Genomic DNA, 21,502 nt, shown 5'->3' with positions numbered 1-21,502 from the left:
CAAGCACCTGCCTGCCTCTGAAGCTGCAAACGATGTGTGTGGTAGAGTCCAACATGACAGGTCTCCACTGCATTCACAGTCTCGTCTATGGGAAGTGCCTTGAAGTTAGAGAAGGAGATTGAGGCACCGAGACTGAAAGCCCACTGTAGCTATTCCATCACTGAGGGCTGGTCTCCAATCCAACCTAGACACCACAGGATCCATCTGCAGGCCAATGCAAAATGCATGTAACCAATGCAACCATCCTTTTTTTCTCTTTACAAGAAACAGCATCACATGTGCACAGAAACATCAGACCAAAGGGCTTATTTGCTGGGACATCTGCCAAATAATAAACCAAGAACCTTAAAAAGGGCCCTGACCTCTGGTCTCTCTAGTTTCTTTTCTAGAACTATCCTGAGAAATAAGACAAAAGACAAAAACTCAGACTGAGAAAAACCCCTGTATATTACAACTGAAAATTTAACGGCCACTTTACCCCATGACTGTAAGAATTACATCCCATAGCACATCCATGCATGGCACACAGCGCAATACTACACAGCATTAAGATACAGGATCTGAGTCATCTGTAGACTACAGGAATTACCATATAATTCTATGTTCATGGTATACTTGGTTATGTAAAAAATTCAAATCCCTATCTCTCCTCCTCTCTCTCTTTTTCTCTCCCTCCCTCCCTCTCCCTCTCCCTCTCTCTCTCTCTCTCTCTCTCTCTCTCTCTCTCTCTCTCTCTCACACACACACACACACACACACACACACACACACACACACACACATCAACAGGAACTATCACTGAGAATTACTAGACTTTAAAGGATTTTTATTTCCTGTCCTACAATAGATTTTCTGAGTGAAAAAAAAAAGATCACCATGAATTACTTATTAATCAGCCAGAACTCAATGCTAGGGTTGGAAATGGTGCCAGTAAACCACACACCAGTGCCCCCGTACCTCATGCCCAGCACCCTGTTGGTCTATTCCAACCCTGCTGGGGACTGAAGTAGGTAAAACCACAGAAGAGAGTCTCTCCAGGGCTCCTCTGAGGTTTCACCTGGCTGGAAGGACTAAAAGAAGATGTCCATAATGTGTAACTACTTACCCATAATTCCACAGGAGAGGAGAGTAGGTCCTTGACTCATCTTTGGCGTGTGCTGAAAACAAGCAGAAAAGCTATTCACTTTTCATATCATCAGGAGAGGGTTTGCAGGGGGATCTGCCCTTGGGCAGCAGCAGGTTGAGTAAAGGAAGAAAGTAACCTAAGAGGCCACATCTGGACAGGACTGAGCTTGGCCTTTGCCTCAAGGCTCCAGAGTCACAGACTGAGCAGACCAAAAGGCTTTTGAGGCACACAAAATGCCTGTGACTACTGGCAAGAGGAAATCTCTCCACAAAGGGATATGGGTAAGTTTGATGCAATGATAGAACCCAAACTTTTTAGGGGCTGGAAAGAGACTTGGAGAGGTGGCCCTCCTAGGATTATAGAGTGGTGCGACTACTCCCTGGTGGCTCCCCAGGCGATACAGAGACAGCATCTCTTTGTCGACCCAGAAAGGAATGATGGCTGATGCCTCGCAGCTGCTTATGGTCATAGTGAAGCTGTCAATCATCCTCGGAAGCCTAAGGCACTCACTGGTTCCGCCAGGTCTCAGCCTGGGAGCTATGGCTTTCAATTCCTGGGCACTTTCCATCCACAGGGCTTCCCACTCCACTCTTTTTGTCTTCCCTCACAATCCACACCTACCTCAGCTGAATAAAGATGAAAAGGAAGCCAAGGATTCACAGCTAGACAGTTAAGTGAGCACAGACTATTCTGGGAGCTCTTGTGTATCTGGCATCTATGTCAAGTTGCCTACTCAGTGAGTGAGGAGCAGTGTCCTAGTCCAGACCCTGAGAAGAAGGTCTGCCTCAAGCATTCCAGGGACTGGCTACCTCACATTCAGTTACAGTATGCTCAGTATACAGGAATTGACAGTTATCTGTATTCAGGCTGTGCTAGGGGTTGGTCATAAATGGAAATGAAGTTCTCAGCTTGTTACACAGGGTTGTATCTTTTGAGAGGAACCCTAGGCTCAACCACATGACAAAAAGAGGCAGGGCTTCTAGGGTGAGAAGTGGGTGGGAGCCTGGGTTGGCTCACAAAGTCCCAGGAGGAGGGTGGGGCCCGACTAGCAACACCTGGCCCACTCAGATAAGACAGCAAGCGCCTGGTACCAGCTTCCTCCCCCATCCCAGTGCCCAACTTGGGGTACCTTTGCACTTGGCGAGCAGTACATTTATCCCATAGGGGTTTACTGGGCAGGATGGCCCTTTCCAGACTTGAGGACACAGAAGAGAAGGGCTCAAACCTCCCAGAAAACATGGTCACACAGACAACTCATTACATTACAGAGAGATGGGACATGGGGTGGGTGTACAGACTGTGTGTGTTAAGGTGAGTAGAGGTCAGACAGTTTCCAGAGGAACGCCTTGGCCAGTGTTGACAGACAAGGTTACTGATGATAAACAACCCTTTTCCAGGCCTCTTCTTGGCTTAAAACAATCCTTAACTACCAGGTCAGGTTACCCTCTGGTATATAACTATCTATAGCCACCTGAAATATCTAGAAAGAGTTCAAAGGGGCTGTGCCCGCCTCCATTGCAGCTAACACGGCTAACGCTTGCAGGATATGCAGCTGAAAGCCACACCAAAGTTACCCAATGGAGACCAGGTGACAAACACAGGAGAGCCTGTCATGAGGACTGTGACACCCACACAACCAATGCAGAAGCCTACAGAACCCAGAGAGGCCCCTTACTCTCCAGGAAAGGGCTGAGCAGGAATGGAGACGGCTTCCTGCCAGGTTGCCTTGCCTGTCAAGGGAAGCACGGTGCTCAGGGGTGCCCAGGCGCAAGGACAACATCCATGTGAGTGGTTCCTAGGTAGCTACACCAAGATAAGGACCACAGAAAGCTGAGAGAACAGGAAGGAAGGCTGGCACAGTGAATGTGCACTACTGACATACAAGTGTCCCAAATGAGGGTTTGGGGCTTCACATGTACAAGCAGGAAGCAAAGTACAGCCTCCTGTGCCTTGTTAGGGGCGAGCTCAAGGTCTGCTCATCTCACTGATAGGGGTGGAGGGCCAAGGGAGGTCCGAGTTGGTCTCGGCATCCTGGCCCTGCCCCTTCTGTGTATGATCTACATCCTCTTCTAAGGCCTGTGGGTTTCCACCTCTATCCAAGCAGCATTCATTCTGTTTGAGCTAATTGGAGATGGCCTCTGTCAAATGGAGAACCCTAAGGTTAGAAATAGCTCAGCTAAAAGCACTGGCTGCTCTTCCATCGGACTAGGGTTCAATCCTAGCACCTAATTGGTTTGCAACCATCTTTAACTCTAGTCCCAAGGATACACTTTCTTTGGTCCCTCATGGACACCAGGCATGTACATGGTACACACACATACATGCTAGCAAAACATCTATATACATCTTTAGAGAGAGAGAGAGAGAGAGGGAGGGAGGAGTGGCTCCATGTTGGATCCCATGTTGGGACCACGGCCCTGACTTGTTTTCTGAGTCCTATTTCTGAAGTGAAGCAGTACTGGAACATCTCATCCTTAACAGCTCCCTGGGTATAAGGGCATAACACATGTTGACCCCAGGCAGGTTTGCCTAAGGATTTCACTTTGGACAAAATGGCATCCAGGAGTTTCTGGCTCAAAGCTGACATAAGCCTTCCTATTCTCTGTCTACCAAGAATACAATAAAATTCCCACTGGCACATGCCATTCCCATTCCTGTAGCTGACTTCTAACTCTTCAAATCCTCTCTTCCCAGAACAAAAAGAGGGGATAAGCAAATCACTGTGCCAAGTCAAAGGGACTCTGGCTGTGAGGCCTCCAGAGACTTCTGGAATCTGCAAGAGTGAGCTCAACTACAGGCTGAGGTCTGCAGGGAAGGAAGCGAAAGCACGCTTCCTTTTAGCACGTCTCCCTCTTTGTGTCTAAACCCACCGAGGTTCAGTCTCAATGAGACAGTTCCCGTCACAAGAGAAGCCTCTGGAATCAGGTTCTGGAAGGAAAGACAATAGCTGGAAATCAAATTGAGGTTTTAGGGACATCTGTCTGACTGAAGAAGGCCTGGACTTCTATAGAGACCTAATTATGGCTCCAAAGAAGAAGCTAGCAAACACAGAAATGCCAGGCCTTACTCATGGTTCTCATAACTTTCTTCAAAGGTTGCTGCCTAAAACAACTGAGCCACTTTTCCCCTTTGCTGACACAGCACACAGAAAGCCACAGTGTGAAGGGGAGATGCTCATACCAAATACCAAGAATAAGCATTATATCATGCCTGCCTCTCAAAAAGAACTCAGTAAGACCCAGCAGCAGGAAACTGAGAAGAATTTGGGTCTAAAAAGATGAAAAGAAGAAGGGAACAGTGCAACAGAGACAGGCACTCAGAGATGCCAAGGCAGCCACAATTTCAAGTCTGAGGATCCCCAGGCACAGAAGTCCCTATGGTACACATATCTTCCCAGGACAAAAGACACCAGACTTCAGCTACTCTGTGGCCAGCCAGAGACCCTGGTTTGGAGCTGTTGAGGCCAAAGTGTCAGATTAGCCTAATAAGAACTATGAGGATTCCCTGTACCTAGGTAACTGGATACAAGGCCTAATGTGGCCACCAATTTCAGAATGGGCAAATACCATAGTTCCAGCCCTCTAATGAGGCTGTGCAGAAGTAGAAGACTGTGCATAGTTTGAGGACAAGTATGCACTCTATACCTATATATACTGTCTTATTCCCTCAGTAACCACTATCCTGTCTTCTCTGGTCTCCAGGATTTAGAGTAGGCTGGGAAAGAAAGTTGGCCTGGCCTAAGGAGATGGTTCCTCTGGAAACAAGAACAGGTTCTTGGCCTGTAGTAGGTGAATGGGCAGGAGCTGGGGGAGTTCAGTGCTCCAGGGTAAATGTCTGGGATGCTTTCCAGCGATGGTGGCTAATCTTAGAACATGAGAAGGAAAAGCCCTCTGAACAGAGGAAAGCAACAAAGCAGACTAGGAAAAGAGGACCAGACATGGCTATCTAGTGTACAAGCCAAGCCAGGGCTGTGAGGATGGCCTATCCCCATACCAATCACTCTCAGAGAAGTGGGCTCTTGTGCCCAGAGAGAATACATACTTGGTTCTTGTTCTTGCTCCTAGCCTCCCTTGGGAGTAAAGACAGTCTACCTTTGCTACCAGAATTAGAGTTTTGCTGTTTTGTCTTGAAACAGCATCTCATGTTGTCCAGGCTGGTCCCTAACTAGCTATGTAGTCAAAGCTGGCCTTGAACTTCTGATCCTCCTACCTCCACCTCCCAGGTACTGCAATTATGCATGTGAGAGTGAAGAACATGAAAGGGCAGAGACCATCACAGGTTTTATAGTTCCTCACCAGGATTCAGGGCAGTATCTAGGGGTGTTCCAGGGTTGAAGGGTCTAGGGAACCTTGAACCTAGGGAGTCCGAGACCTTCCCTCTGTGACTGGGAGGAGCCTCACGTCACACCTACACACCCAGGAAGGCTAGTTCTACCATCCTAAAGACTCTCCTAGCTTCCCTAGAATCCTGCTCCCTTTTAAAATCTCAACTTCCACTTCTGTTATCATTTTGGTCTAATTAGAAACAAAGAAGAAACTGTTTTCCATCTTTCCTGTGTTAACTGGTGGCAGCTTGTATGCTTCATGGACCCCAGAAACTTCCTCTGCAGCTCACAGTGAGGACTGGTTGACCTCAGGCTCTGTCTCAGAGAGCTCATTGCTGGATTGGCACTATTTGGATCTTTCTTCAGGTACATACAGAACTCTTTTCCCCGAGGTAGCCACAACCTTCAGAGGTTCCTCCAAAGCCAAAAGGTCCTGGCTAGCCCATGCACTCCCATACTGAGTTCTCTGAGCCATGGGGCTTGTCTATTAAAAGGCCAGAGATGGATACACCCTTGCCCTTGCCTGAGCACTCTCCATGGAACTCTCCATACCTTCTGTGGCCACTGTACTTCCTCTTATATTAAACCAGGCCCCGAATGTAACAAACAGTCTGTACGTAAGATGTCGACAAACTCATAGACAAGAAAAGCTCTCTCCAAAGAAAGAGAGCTTGCCACTGACCTGCCATCTGGAGCAGAGGGGAGAGGGAGACAGATGGTTCTGGGCCAACATGGGCCAACAGCAAAGAGAGGCAAGAAGGTGCTCTCTGGAAGGGGAGCAGAGGTTGGAAAACTGGAGTGCAGGCTGTGAGCCCTGAGGGACGAATGAATAAACCCCACCCTTCTGTTCTAGGAAGGCAAGGCTCCTCCCCTAGGGAGGCACAAGGCCATGCTCCTCTTGTTAGGGCTCAGGAAGGGCTCCTTCCATGACCTTGGGTCCTGGTACTGGGAACCAGCTCTGTGGCCAGCCCCAGCCCAGTCCTACCTTGACACTAGAAAAGCACAGAGACAGCTATGGAGGCCAATAATACAGCCCAACCCTCAAAAGCACAACTCCTGGGCAGCCCTTCTGCCCAGGATGATTCAAGCACTATCTACAGATCCGCCACCAAAAAACCAGTTAATACTAACAAAAAAGACAAGACAAGCATGACGCATATGTGTGATCCCTCGGCAACACATTAAACGGAGGGGCAGAACAAGGTCAGCGCGGTGGCAAAGGGAAAGGGATGTGTGCACTCACTCTAACTGAACAGCTATTATGCAATAGCCGTGTGTGGCTCCAGGAGAGAAAGGCAAATGCCTGGCTTTCATTAAGTGTCTGTCCTAGCATGAGGAATCACTCGACACACAAGATCCATAGGTAACCTGTTAGAAAGTGGTATGAGCTAAAGAGGGGAATCCTGAGTGGACAAGGGGCAGACCGTCTGAGGAAGGGCAGGACTGAATTTGAGGGTGAGTGGCCATAGAAGGAAGGAAGGAAGACAGTCATTTTAAGGGAAGAGTTCTTGACTATGGAACAAATCCAAAGGTCTTGAGGTTGGCGTATCTGTGCCAGAGGCCAGTATTGGCTGGAATGAGCAGAAAGTTACAGTACTCATGAGGCAGGAAGCCAGTAGAAGGTTCTGAGCAGACGGACAGACTTGACTGGTACTGTGCATGGTTGCTGGGTAAAGAATAGGTTTTAAGAGCCAGAAGCAGAGGCCCAGTTACCACAAGAATCTCCGTGAGAAAAGCCAACTATTAGGATGAGGGTGGCTGCTTGGTGAGGGTGGGGGTAACAGTGGGAAGTGACCAAACTGCAGGTACACATTATATGTGAGTTGGAAGGAAGGTGCAATGGCTGAAGTAGCTCCACCTCTGCTAGGATGACCCAAGTGTCCATCAACCAGATGAACCTTAGCTGCTTCTCTCTGCCCTGTGTCTACAGTGCTGGGGCAGAGAACAGCTAACAGATAGGTGTTCTAATACCAGCCTAAGGGAAGAGGCCTAAACACAGGCCAAGTAGTGGAGCTGATGGGTGGGAATGAGGTGAAGAAGTGGGCAAGCCACTGAGGCAGTCACTACCCTGCTGCAGGTCTCATCTTTGAACTACATGTTTGGAAAATAAGATTGGGCCCAGTGGTTGCTAAGCCGCTTCTTTTCAGCCTCTGAAGCCACACCCAGCACCTCAGTTCTGTGAGGCTCTGATATGCTTATAGACCAGCCAGACTCCTCAGCATACCTGAATCTTAACAGGGTATCAGCTATGAATTAGCATTATTGGCCCTTAAAGGGTCACTGCATACATGCTTGGTGAAGCCTCTCTCTAGACTGCGAACTACTCTACACAGAGCAAGGCTCAGCTCCAAGTCATACTGGTTCCTCAACTCTGCAGGCCTACGCCAGTACACAGGACAGGCACTTGTGAAAGCCTATAGAACACATGCAGGTCCCAAGTATTTCACCAGACTCCCTGGGGGACGGACTTCAGCTGTCACAATGTGGTATTCACTAACTTGAGACAAGGAAAGGAAGCCCACCACCATCTGGTAGAGGGCACACAATTGGGTAGTTCTAAGAGGGTGGGTGACTAGACAGAAGCCTACCATCGTGCAGTCAGAGGGCAGCCACACCTTACTGCCAGACTGTGCTGCCTTTCTCTCTAATCTACCACTCTCCACTCTCACCCTGCACTGCCCTTTGAGAGACAGCCTTATCTTGGCTCCTACTCTGGCATCCTCATCCTGGAAGCCACTGCTCTTTGTAGGTGGCGGTGAGCGGAGTGCTGCGCTAAGCCAAGCCACCTCTGGCGTGACCTTCCTCCCTCATCAAAGTGGCTCTAATCTGGGACCAGCTACTGTCTCCTCTGAGCACCAATCTACACTCTGCTCCTTTGCCACACATCCTCAGCCTTGACAACTTGTTGTTAAGCCCAGATGCCCATCCATAGCCACATCACAAGCCCTCCTGGCACACCACACCACAAAGGAGGAGAAAGAAATGCAGCCCCTGAGGTCCTCACCAGTTCAGGGATGGAGGTCCTGTGTGCTACAGAGTCAGCTCCCTGGTTGATGAGGCTTCTCCTTAGGATCATCACCATGGTAAGAACCTCAGGCACTGGGTTGCATCCCAGGTTGGGCACAGGCCATCTTCAGGTGGGCAGACTTAATTAATAGTGATACTTGAGCATCTCAGGGAGTGATGTCATCAGAAACAGCTCCCCATCAGTTGCTGAGATTGGAAACAAGGCCCTCTGGGAATGATCAAAAGTAGTCAACAACCTGGAAAGACAAAAGACAAGCAACAGGCTCAGGACTAGGAAGGCTTTGGATGGCAAGAGCATAGATCAGCCCTGTAAGTCAGAGAACCCCATGGAGATGGAAACACATTCTTACTAAAGGAGGTATACTCTGGGAGGTCACCAAGGCCTAGAATCACTTTCTTAGATCTCTCTCACACATACACCCCTGCTAGCCTTAGGCATCCAATAGCCAATGCTCTGCTGGACAGAGCAACATTTCTGGATCTAGCCATGAGATATCTTCAAGACCACAGGTTCTGAGATGTTAGCCATATGTGGTTCCTGGTAATAGAGCATCTAATCACTGACTGGGCTGACATATCAAGCTCACATTTGGACAAGTTTAGACTGGCTAAAGAACAATATTCTTCATCCCCATATCTAATATCAAAAGGGGCAGGGGATCCAGAGCTGGGTACTAGCTTACCTCATCTACCTTGTTATGAACAAATGCTACAGACAAATCAGGAAGGTCTATTTAAAGACATGTGCCCTATCCTTAACAGGTGTTCCTTTCCCCAGAGTGGACCAAACCAAGTGGCCTATAAGCTACTACCCAGACCTCCTTAGTACTATCATTTGCCAAAGATCATCACACAGCCTTCTTGTTCATTATGTCCCATTAAGCAAAGACAGAAATCGCACAGGCTTCTGGGCAGGTCTGAAAAGCCATTCTTTACACGGTGACTTCTCTGATCTTAAATCCCCATCCCTATCAGTCTGTGGTTCGACGGTCAAAGGAAAGTTACACGGATATAAGGATCGGAAAGGTCACCATCGAAACCTAAAATATAATGGTAATAATAGCACTAAAGGAAAAGAAAAGCAGCTCCTAATCTATAATTAAAAACGGAATGTTCAGCACAGGAAAATGTTTTAGAAGCTCCTGTATAAAAATTAATTGCACCCTGGTATTTACTTCTCATCCAGCTTGTAAATCATATTTTCCTGTTTACTCCGATTAGACTTTACAGTAGGTGCTATTGAATCTGCTATTATAGGCCAGCTGGTAAGCACAGGAAAATGACCTTCTAACTTCTTCGAAAATAAGGTTCGTCCAAAGTGCAAAATCCAGGATGGGGAGGGGATTAGTCAATGCGTTTATAAAGCTTGACTGTTCAGGAAAGAAGGCGCGGGGGGGGGGGGGGTCAAGAGTCCCTGGGTGGCACTGGGAGACCTGCTTCATGCTTCAGTACCACATCAGTCTACAAACTGCGTCCCAACCAAGTGTGATGTGTTTAAGGAAGGAGTGTCAAACCATTCTGCCTAGTTCTGGCTCAATAGCAGGGCCAGAAGTTCCTGCTGGCCCTCTGCATGCTTGGATCAGGAGCAGACCAGGAGGGGTGCCCCTGGGCTCACCCTTCAAAAGGGCCCTTTGTGCTGCCTCGGCAGGGGAGACCTGATGGCAGCCATCACCTTTCTGGGTGTGAACCTCAATTCAGTTCTAGGGCAGGCAGCCAGTGGCACAAAGCCTGGGAGGTAAACTTACCATTTCCTCCTCTAGGTGACTGGTAGGCTCAGTGGTCATAAACTCAGATCCTAAAACCAGCATGTCTGGGTTGGAATCCCCACTCTTGAAATACTTCCCTGTGGGGCTCAGTTTCCCTCTTTATAAAAAAAGAAATAAAACTGAAAGCAGAGCTCAAGCCTTTTGCTCTGTGCCTGATTCATCTGAGAATCATATAGATAGTAGCTACTACTGTTAGTTTCGTGGGGAAACCTGGGAGTCACAACCCTCTTTCCAGGGATGGACATCCAAACAGTCATTCTCTCCAATATTTAAATGTCATCAGCAGCAGCCTGGCTGTATTGGGGTCTATCCCTCTGGTGAAACTGGGAGACCAGTCAAAGCAATGCTATGGAAATCTATTGCCATGGAAACATGACAGCCCTTCCAGCCACAGCTCTTCACAAAGCTGCAAAATGAACCTCCCCACTCTTACCAGTTTCACCCTCACTGTAGCCCCCACAAAGGGGAGCTGGCAGAGGCAGCACCAGGGGCGGAGCACTGTCAACACCTATGGACCTGAGTGGTCAGTAAATGACCATAGGGCTGGAAAAGGAAGGAGTGTGGCATTGTCTCTGCCCTCACAGCTCTGAAAAGAGGCAGCACCATATACAAGTGGAGAGCAGAGGGAAGGGCAGTGAAGGAGGAGTATTAAAGCCTCCCCTGCACAGGAGCCCAGGGCAGGAACACCCTGGCTGCCCACTCACAGGGGACTGGTTAAATAATCTACAGTAGAGTTGTGTGACGGAAGGCCCTGTGGCCTTTAAAATGGTTTTAATGAAGCAGTCAGAACATGATGTGGGGAATGGTATGCACGCTGGCAGCCATGCACAGGGTACATGGAAGGAGACAGGACAGAGGGCTGGAAACACCCTGAGCTCTGAGAGTCATGCTGAATGCAGACTTTATTCTGCAACTTGGTGGTTCCCAGGAGCTGTGGCTAGGGCCGGCTTCTGGGATCCGCTGGAAGAGTGTTTGCCCTTTAAATGCCCCAGGACAATCCCATGAACATAGTTGAGCTCAGCACTCATTTCTGGAATTAGGCTAAATCACAGCAGCTTCTTTGAGTCTGGGTATATATAGACCCAGAGAGGCTAATCCAGACCAGCAGAGCTTGGTGCAATCTGGAGTTGCCTAGGATTCTTTTGACCAGTAGCACGGCTCAAACAATCCCATTAGGGAATGCAGGTATCTGACCAGTGACCTAGGCCAGTGTAAGAAGACCTCTTTCCAGAGAGAAAGGGAAAGTGCTAGGTGATTCTAGGAGGGTGGTTGACAAACAAGACAGAAGCCTCGCTGTCTTCAAAGCTGTCTTCTGTCTTCAAGGCTGCTGCTTGAGCACAGGCCCTGCTGGACCTGGTTGGTTTTCTCTGTAACCTCTCTTAAAGCAGCTTCTATATACTGAGCACTACTGGTGGTCTGTCACTAAGAATCCGGCAGTTCCCAGTGTAGCCATGTTAAGGGGGTGTGGGGCAGGGGCACAGTCCTTTAGCAAGTGTCATGGGACTGGGTTAATTTAAAAAAAAAAAAAAAAAACTGTTATAAAAGCATTTGCCTGGCCCTGCCCCCCTCACTCCTTTCTCACCGTGTGTTCACACCCTTTTCCACAGAATGTGATACCATTTACCTCAAGCCCTTCAGAGCTAGACCAATTCTTCAATGCCATGAAACCTTCCCTCTGAATAAAGTCTATTTTTTATAAAGCTACCCAGCCTTGGTTATTTTATCATAGCAGCAGAAAATGAACTAACAATTCAGGTATTATAGCTTATGCCTATAATCCCAGAATTTGAGAGGTGGGGGCAGAAGAACTAGCTAGCTTCAAGACCAGCTTCAGACCAGCTTCATACCCCATCTCAAACTAACACTACCCTAAAATAAAATAAATTATACAATCTGCCACTGTGTGTGAGAGCTGCTCCACACACATTAGCTGTAAAGTGGGCACATGTATCCCCGTTGCACAACCACATGAAGCAGCTCTCCAGCACTGAGTCTGAAAGTTGGGATCTCACCCCTGGTGGATCAGCTCCCATGCTTGTGACTTTCCATAGGTGCCCTTCAGAAACCCACTCAGGCAACCATTACAAAGCCTAGCAATCGATCGCATTCCTCAGCATTACTCCTGGAAATTTAAACATGGCCACCATAAACCCTGCTACAAATGCTGTATTCATAACAGCCAAATCAGGAAACCATCCAAATGTCCTTCCGTGGTGAATGGTTAAACAGTGGCTCATCCATTCTAGAGAACACCACTCAGCAGAAAAGGAGGAACTAGTCTTATAATCCACGAGCTCCCAAAGAACTATTCTGGTCTTTTAAGAAAAGTGATTCCCTTAGGATTAAATTGCTGTATGATATTGTAACAAACTCTTGAAATGATAGAATTATAGAATTGAAGACTAGCAGTCGTCAGGAGTTTGGAAGACGGTGGTGTCAGAAAAGCAACACAAGATACACTAGGGAAGATGAAGTGCAATCTTCACTGTTCCATGTCTATTTCCTGTGTCTGATGTTGGGCTTCAGTCTCACAAGCTATTTATTACTTTAGGGAAAAGGGGAAAACACTCACACTTCAAGGCCAGAATAACTTAAGTCCAAACACCTGCCACTACCACAATGCTGACAGGGTAAGGCCAACATTCAAATCCAGGCCTGTTCCTTGGCTGTTTCCCTCCCTAGCACATTCATGTTTTCTTCTCTGCCCCTCTGTTTGGTACAGGGTCTTATCCTATAGACCAGGCTGGCCTCAAACTCATTTTGTTACCCAGGCCAGCCTCAAACTAATGGCCATCCTCTTACCTCGGTCCCTTGAGTTCTATAGCTGTGTACCACACCTAGTCTGGGCCTCTCTGATACTACAGGGACAGGGATGGCTTCGCTCTTTCACACATGTCCTTCCTGACAGGAAACCGTCTCACTTTTTGTCTATACACTTCAGTGAGGTCCGCGGGCTTACACTCCTAAATGCAGCCAGGCCACAGCACTTGGCTCCCAGAGAGTGGTGCTGAGCACACGTAAAACATCTGTGGCAGGATTGCATGCTAAGAGAATTAACATACACAGAAGCTCTGCAAACTACACAATTCCCCATGCATCTTAAGACTGCAAGAGCTCACTGAGGGAAGGTGTCTATCATCCACTTTGAAAGAAACTGACCACCCTGGAAATTGCCGGGATGACTAAACTTTTCTTCCTTTTAGCATCTTTATTCAGTCTGTGTGGTTGTACAGGCAGCAGCACCTCAATGTCTTAAAACAACCCTAACTGGAACCTAAGTGTGGACTTGGCCACAGATACCGACCTTCCTGACAGTGTCTTAGCATTCCACTTCCCCTCTCATTAGGCAAAGGAAGCAGGAGGGGATGGCAAGACCACAAGGCCTTTGTGAAGGTCTTACGCATGTTGTAACATTCGTGACAAGTCATCTGGAGACAGGATCTAGGAACAAACTCATGAACATCTGGGGGGAGTGCATGTCTCCTGGTCACACTGTCTTCCATCAGATTCTCTGACAAGGCAGGAGCATGAGCAGAACGGAAGCAGCTGGGTCCTGCAGCAGTGGAGTGCCCTTCCTCGCTGATGTTTGAAGGATGAGCATGGAAAGCTGCTTAGGGACTTCATCCAGAGCGCTACCTTCCAGACCAAGAGGACACTGGAAAGGTGCTGATAATGTGCAGTCCCACCACAGTACACACTTCAATTCAGCCCAGGCTCCTCAGTACTCACAAAACATTGATTAGAAAAGACAGGAAGAAAAGAGACAAACAAAAACCTGAGTAGTCAGAATTTAAGGATATGTTCAGTACCAATGCTGACTTAAGAAAACCCCACAATGGAAATAGTATCCATGAAAAGCTCTCTCTCTCTCTCTCTCTCTGTGTATGTACATTATTTTTTGAGACTAAACCTGGAGCTTACCTGTTTGACTAGCCTCAACTTTGGTCTACTAAACACAAAGCTTCAATTTATAGCTGCTTGAACTCCGAAAGCTGTCATAGCTACTAGACCCTGTGGAAATGGCTCAGTCAGTAAAGTGTTTGCCTTACAAACATGAAGAACTGAGTTAAATCTCCAGAACTTACTTGAAAAAGAAAGAAGAAAGGAAGAAAGGAAAGAAAGAAGAAAGAAAGAAAGAAAGAAAGAAAGAAAGAAAGAAAGGGAGAGAGGGAGGAAAAGAAAGGAAAGTTTTCTTTACCAAAGAAAGAAAGAAAGAAAGAAAGAAAGGGGAGAAAAGAAAGGAAAGTTTTCTTTACCCAAGAAAGAAAGAAAGAAAGAAAGAAAGGGAGAGAGGGTGGAAAAGAAAGGAAAGTTTTCTTTACCCAAGAAAGAAAGAAAGATAGAAAGGGAGAGAGGGAGAAAAAGAAAGGAAAGTTTTCTTTACCCAAGAAAGAAAGAAAGATAGAAAGGGAGAGAGGGAGGAAAAGAAAGGAAAGTTTTCTTTACCAAAGAAAGAAAGAAAGAAAGAAAGAAAGAAAGATAGAAAGATAGAAAGGGAGAGAGGGAGGAAAAGAAAGGAAAGTTTTCTTTACCAAAGAAAGGAAGGAAGGAAGGAAGGAAGGAAGGAAGGAAGGAAGGAAGGAAGGAAGGAAGGGGAGAAAGAAAGGAAGGAAGGAAGGAAGGGGAGAAAGAAAGGGGAGAAAAGAAAGGAAAGCTTTCTTTACCTATAGCTTTGCCGGTAATCCCAGCACTAAGGAAGCAGAGGCAAGAGGATCCTCTCAGGCACACTGGCTAGAATGGCCTGCTTAGCAAGTTCTGGCTAGTTGAAGAGACCCTGTCTTAAAATACACACACATGCATGCATGCACGTATGCATACACACACTCGAGGGCATAAACACATCTACACCTACCCATATGCACACGAGCATACCCATGCACACATGCACAAAAGCACACATACTGCTTTCATGCCAAGGTGAATATTCCTCTGGAAGGCAGCTCTCCTTATGCAATCTAGAGCAAGTGCCAGTCCTCTAGAATGTAGGTTTGCACAGCAGCACAGGACAGGTGAGGGCTGTCTTGAAGGTGAAAGAGGGACACAAAGACATCACTTCTCATTTTTCTCTGCACAGGTCAGTTACATGCATACAGAAGGTCACATGTCCCAGGCATAGAGGGAGTGACACTAGTCCGGCCAGAATTTGTGCTCATCCACCTTCCCAGTGCCCCTGGGCCTATCTCCCATTGTATGCTGATCACAGCACACTCTACCCTTCTCTCAAAGTTCATGAGTAATGTGTGCAGCTTAGGTGTGGCCCTGCTTCCGCCATCCTCAAACTCAGTACTGAGTGGCACAGCGGGAGCCTCATCAATGTCTACCTGCTAATTAAAACTGAGGATCAGCACCAGAAAGCTGTACTTCCAAGATCAGCCCAAGGTGAGCCATGTGGTCCTGGACAGTGTATCCTATTTTGCTAATACACAGGCAATGCATAAAAACTGTGATTTTTATGATTTAGTGATCTCAGGTGTAAGGTTAGGAAATAACGTCCTATCTGGTGGGAGCATGGAAAAACCCCTAGATCTACTGAAACCCTCGGCACACATTGGAGATTTTAACTGGCTAAAAATAAAAAATCCTGTCACTGTACTGCTGATGCTGGGCACTCAAGGGACAAGGGGGTATTTCCTTCCTGCAATTGCAAAGCATCTGTCATTTGTAAATGAAGAAGTCTGCCTCCCCAACCCCTGTGCCTACTTCAGAATAAGGCGAAGCATAAAAGGTGTTCTCTTCTGACATGGGATGAATACATGCTTTCTGGCCTAGAATTTCGGGTAATCAAAGTCCACTGGAGTCTCATATTTGAAGAAGGCCTTGAAGTTACAGTGCACAGCTAGAAAGGGGCCCAGCCTTTGCCTTCCCCTCTAAATAGAGGGGAGGAAACAAAAGACAATAGTAAATTAAGTTGCTAAACCAACCCAGGACTGTTTTCTAGGACATTCCAATCATTGGCTCAGTGTCACAGAGATTTTCTGTTCTTCTTGAGCAAACATTTCGAGAGGGAAGGGTAGGACATGATTCCAAGACACAGATATGCTGTGATGGACAGCAGAACAAATTTGCACATGGGAACAAGAGAGCCCACACTGTGTCTAGATACTGAGAGCAACAGTACCGTGGCCTGAGCAGCACTTGTTTATCAGTGAGGAATAACAAAGAGCCAGCTCCGAGGTGCACTCCTCCAGTTCTCACTAGCCACTGTGAGAGAGAACTTGCTGCAGCCTGGAGTGTGCAGAGCCCTTTCAAAAGGAAGGAAATGGGAACAGGCCACAGGGGAAGTAGTACTTACTGACAGCATGGAGCTACACAGCACCTTCTCCTCCAAACCAGGATGAAGAGTGGAGTGGGAAGAACAGGGCTATGACAGGACAGCCAGGGCCCTGGGGATAAGCTGCATCAATGTTAAGCCACTTAGCCTAAGATAATCATGACCTACCTGCTCATAGTCAGACCTATTTCTCTTATATCAAATGTAATCAATCCACGATTTACAAAAGAGGTGAGGGGTTAAAAATAAATTAAAGACAAAACTAAAAATGGAGGCATTCAGACAAGAGGCAATGTGAACTGTGAGGGTGGTATGGGGCTTGGGAAGTGTGGACTCTGGACCTAGCAATGCAGCTCACTGGCCAGCAACTCCTTATCTGCCAAGTCACTTCCCCTTAAGCCTAGCTGCCCTCATCTGACACATGGGTGGTTGGGTCAGACTAGCTCTATCTGAAATCCAAGTACAGGAACATATCATGTGGCTCCATGCCACTTTGGATCACAGCTTCCTTACCTGTTACATGCACATGGGAATCCCACCCTGGTCCCAGAACAATGACCATACTGGGGTATGTTTCAGTACCACTCACAGCTGATAGACAGTGTTCAAGGCCCTAGGAAACAGAGCAATAGCAAAAGCCAATTGGTTACCATAGGGCCTAAAATGTGATATATGCACATTAGCATATTTGGGTGAATTTTGAGTTTCTTGAGAAAGGAACAAATTAGCCATTGGCCAATTCTGACACTTCCCAGGACAAGAATTTCCTTCTCTTACAAAACTTAACAGTAACAACAAAAAACCAGCCTGTGTACACATATGAGTGTGCACATTAATATGTAACAATACAAGTGCATGCATGTCATGACATGTGTGGAGGTCAGGTGGCAACTATGGGCATTGGCTTTTACCTGCTTCCTGGTTTCAGACAGGATCTCCTATTGTTCATAACTGTATAGTCTAAGCTGGCTGGCACATAAGCTTCTGGAGATTCTCCCATCTCATCTTGGGCATCCTAGGATTGATGCTATATGCACTATTGTGCTGACTTTAAGTGGTTTTAGAGATCTAAACTCAGCTCCTCACATTTGTATGGCAAGTACTTTACCCACTCAGCAGTCTGCTCAGCCCAGGAAATGCTTATGAGGTCTAAGGCCCTCTGTAGAAATGTTCTTTCCTCTTGTAGGCCAATTCACCTCAGCCCAGGGTACAGCTTTCCTAATAGTATGGCTTCAGTGATCAGCCAAGCAAGGAAAAGCATGCAAGGAAAAACATGCCTGCTGCCCCTGTGCTTGTACCAGACCCAACGCCAAGGCACTAAGCAGGAACAGCCTCTTAACCACTGTCACTTAGGGCGTTGCCAAGATGGCAGCGATCTTTACCACAGAGGCAGAGAGGTGAGTGGCTCCAACATCCTCATGCAAACTAGGATCACACTTTGTGTGTGATCCACTGGGAACAGACCTCCAACCTCTGTAGGAACCACGATAGACAAGAAGGCCACCAGCTTTCCCATCAGCCACCCACACATCCTGACCTCAGTGAACACTTCAAGACTTCCCCTTCCTGATCAGGTAGAATTACACCCAATCAATTTTGCAGAGGTGGTACAGAAATTAATCAGAGTAACCAATAACACTTGCGCTTTCTGTCTTTTCTCCTCCACCCTACATCACTACAAGTTCTAAGATATCTTCAAGTTCAGAAATACCATCAGCTGTCAAAACAACATCTGAGAAGCTCAGAGCTGCCTGGCAGGTCTGTCTATGAGAAACAGACAAGATCCACTAAACTAGCAGCCTTCTTCGGTCACATTGCCAGAACCACCCATCTGGTCCTTAGGATGGGGAAGGTCTCAAAGGGCAGGATCAGCTCCAGGAAGACCACTCCCAGAATCACCTGCAGCATCACAGCAGGGGAGCCTCTATGTATAGCAGCAACCATCTGTTAGCAGACAGACTAAAATATCACCGGACTCTGGCATCTTTAGATAGAGAAGGTGACTCCCACTAAAGGCTTCACTGGGCCTTAATTCTAAACTCAGTCAGGTATTTAGTCTACTGAACAGGCCATGGAATTAACAGGAGAAATTTGGAGGAGCAGCTGCTCACTGGGTCTTCCTTTCTGTTTTACAGGGTGTGGAGTCAGAAGAAAGGACAAGTATCTCATTTGCAAATTCTTCTCCACTTCCTTCTACACCAAGTCTCCAGTAAAAGAGTAGAGACCTGGGGGCGGAATGTGTGGCTGGCTAAAGGGGAAGCAGCCTAGCCAGCCAATCACCCAGGCTAGAAGCAAGGCATCTTGGGAAGCTATCTAGCCTCTTTCAAGCCTCAAACCAATCTCTGCACATCTCTGGAGATTCAACTGAAAGAGTTAACCCAATTCCCAGAAATGACTACACCATCTTCCTCATCAAAAATAACCTATGCCCCAGAAGAGACAGAAATTTCTTCTACTGTTTGTCCAAAACATACCCTAAAGTGCTTGACAAACTGCCAAGGCCGCAGCTGCCGCTGTACTTACCACGCTGTTGCCGTCATCCCCCAGCAGCACCATTGGAACCAGGTTTTGGTGCAGATGTCCTTGCTCTCAGGAAGCCCACTCACTGCGTCAGCAGCAAGGCTCACTGCAGACTCTGAACACTCCACCTCCACACACCTCCCAAACCAAGTAGCTCAGACATGTAGCCATACGGAAGAGGACAGCTCCACAAACCACCACCAGCACCAGCCTGAATCATGAGCTAGTCTAGGGAGGTGCTTTACACCCTCAGACTTAAAAATAATGGCAGGGGTTGGAGAGATGGCTCAGTGGCTAGGAACATTTACTGCTCTTGAAGAAGACCCAAGTTTTGTTCCCAGGATCCACATAGTGGCTCATAATCTTTAACTCCAGTTCCAGGAATCTGACACCTTGTTCAGGCTACCAAGGGCTCTTGCATACCCACAGTGCATAAAAACCCAAGTAGGCTCACAACGTCTGCAGACAAGTAATAAATCGTTAAAATAGTATCACCACAAATGAGGTCAGAACAGATGAAATTTGATACAGAGAGGTGAGAGCCTGGCACTGGGGTACAAAATCCATGCTTAGTAAATGCTATATGGAGGTCCTGTAAAGTCTGTCTGACCAATAAGTGTGTCAGTTGATTCCACCAAGCTTACTGAGCGAGTATTTTGGGTGTGCTGGGACTGTGGTAAGGTAGAAGACACAGGCATCCAGCACCTCATTCTCTGCTCCAGGAAGTGGGAATCAGTAATGACTGATGGGTAAGTAAATGAAATTACTGAGAGGGAAAGCTCACACCTGAGGGACTGGGGACGTGGCCCAGCAGTAAATGCCTACCCCAAGAGCAAGCAGGCCTGAGACTGAGCCCTTAGAACACACAGGAAGAGCTGTGGATGGTGACAGGTCTGTAATCTCATCTCTGGTGAGGCAGGGACAGCAGATCCCTAGGGCTCAGTGGTCAACCAGCCCAGCCTAAGTGGCAAGCTCCAGGTCTCAGGGAAAGAAGCTTGCTCAAAAAACAGGGTGAGAGCTGGAGTTTGATTCCCATCATCTGGTTAAAACATCTGCACACAGTGGTGTGCACTTGTAATCTCAGTGTTGAAGAGAATGAGCCGGGTTCATTGCCCAGGTTAGTCAAATCAGTAAGTCCCAGTACTCAAGGAGGGATTTTGTCTCAAAAAACAAAGTGGATGACTGCTGAGCAACAATACCTAAGGTCACACACACCACACACATACACACTCCACACAAACATAAACATGCATATACACACCAAACATACACATACATATACACACACATACACACACAACACAAACATATACATACATACATATATATATCACATAAACATATACCATGCATATGCATACCACACACATACACACACACCCTACACACATACACACACACACCCCAAACATATACACACATACACCACACATACACACACATATACACATACCACACACATACATGCATACACCACATAAACACACACATACATGCACACACATACAAATATACCACACATACATGTATACCACACACACACACACACACACACACAAAATAATTTTTAAAAAGAGAAAGTCCATGCTTAAAAACAAATAGTGTAACAAACCTGGACTCTGTGAGGTCCAAAACCTTGCACCACAGTGCTATAAGGATTACAAAGTCTTCCCGGATAGTTCCCTCCCATGCCCTTACATGTCCTCTGCCTGAGCAGGCCCTTGTACACTTGACTTATTAACAAACTGGCAAGCAGACACTACAGCTGTGATGTTCCTGTGGCACAAACCTATCAAGTACCCAGAAGGAGCATCTGCTTACTTGAGGTCCCGCCGGGCAGGGCTGGTAGAGCCAGGCTACTTCAGCCTGGCTGGCCTGGTCATGCCTACTACTGGGTGTGGCCCAAGGGTCAGAGTCAGCACAGAAATCTTTGAGCAATACTGACCACACCCCTGGATAAGCCTCGTTCTCTGAGAGCCCACACAGGGGCTTGGGCCCCTTTGCAGAGAAATCACAAAGACAGCTAAGTAACAAAACCGCTTCCTCTAAAATGCAGCAGAACCCAAATGCCACAGAGAGGAGCAGGCCCAATTTGAGATGCATGGAAACACAATTCGCCAGTGTCCTAGTCCCATACCACTGCTACTCTTCATGATATCCCTGTGAACCACAGGGGCTGTGAGTGCCTATCCATCCATCCTACAGACAGCCCTCCGCATGTGCAAGGTACAAGGCCATGTGGTGCTTCCAGGCTGGGAAGTACCCTGACCACCTAACAGAAAAGCAGCATAAACAAGTGTCGAGCTCTTCGTGCTGAGCACAGAGTGCAGTTTGCAAAGGGCTATGAAAGTACAGCCATCTCAACAAAACACCTTCCAGACAGCGCCACGTCAAAAGGAGGGAAACAGAAGAATGGGCACCACAGCTCCCACTGGAGAGAAACTGTATACTATACTAATGAACAGGAG

General features: G+C 47.3%; 2 protein-coding genes across 2 annotated transcripts in view; both read right to left on the bottom strand.

The window, feature by feature from the left end:
• The window catches only part of FAM53B (family with sequence similarity 53 member B), a 63,442-nt gene extending 54,849 nt beyond the window's left edge, over nucleotides 1–8,593 (bottom strand). The window contains exons 1-2 of the mRNA XM_080912010.1: nucleotides 8,455–8,593; nucleotides 1,106–1,157 (exon numbers count right to left, since the gene is read on the bottom strand). Coding sequence (XP_080768136.1) covers nucleotides 1,106–1,157; nucleotides 8,455–8,532 — 130 coding nt within the window. The 5' untranslated portion in view covers nucleotides 8,533–8,593. The remainder of the gene's footprint in view (nucleotides 1–1,105; nucleotides 1,158–8,454) is intronic.
• Nucleotides 8,594–8,642: 49 nt separating this feature from the next.
• The window catches only part of EEF1AKMT2 (EEF1A lysine methyltransferase 2), a 68,427-nt gene continuing 55,567 nt past the window's right edge, over nucleotides 8,643–21,502 (bottom strand). Inside the window, exon 7 of the transcript XR_013974932.1 lies at nucleotides 8,643–8,713. The gene's annotated coding sequence lies outside the window, so the exon portion shown is untranslated. The remainder of the gene's footprint in view (nucleotides 8,714–21,502) is intronic.

Source organism: Micromys minutus, assembly GCF_963924665.1.
Source record: "Micromys minutus genome assembly, chromosome: 2".
Taxonomy (NCBI): Eukaryota; Metazoa; Chordata; class Mammalia; order Rodentia; family Muridae; genus Micromys; species Micromys minutus.
Note: the sequence above shows the minus strand (reverse complement) of the source record. Positions and strands in the feature narration are given on the sequence as shown.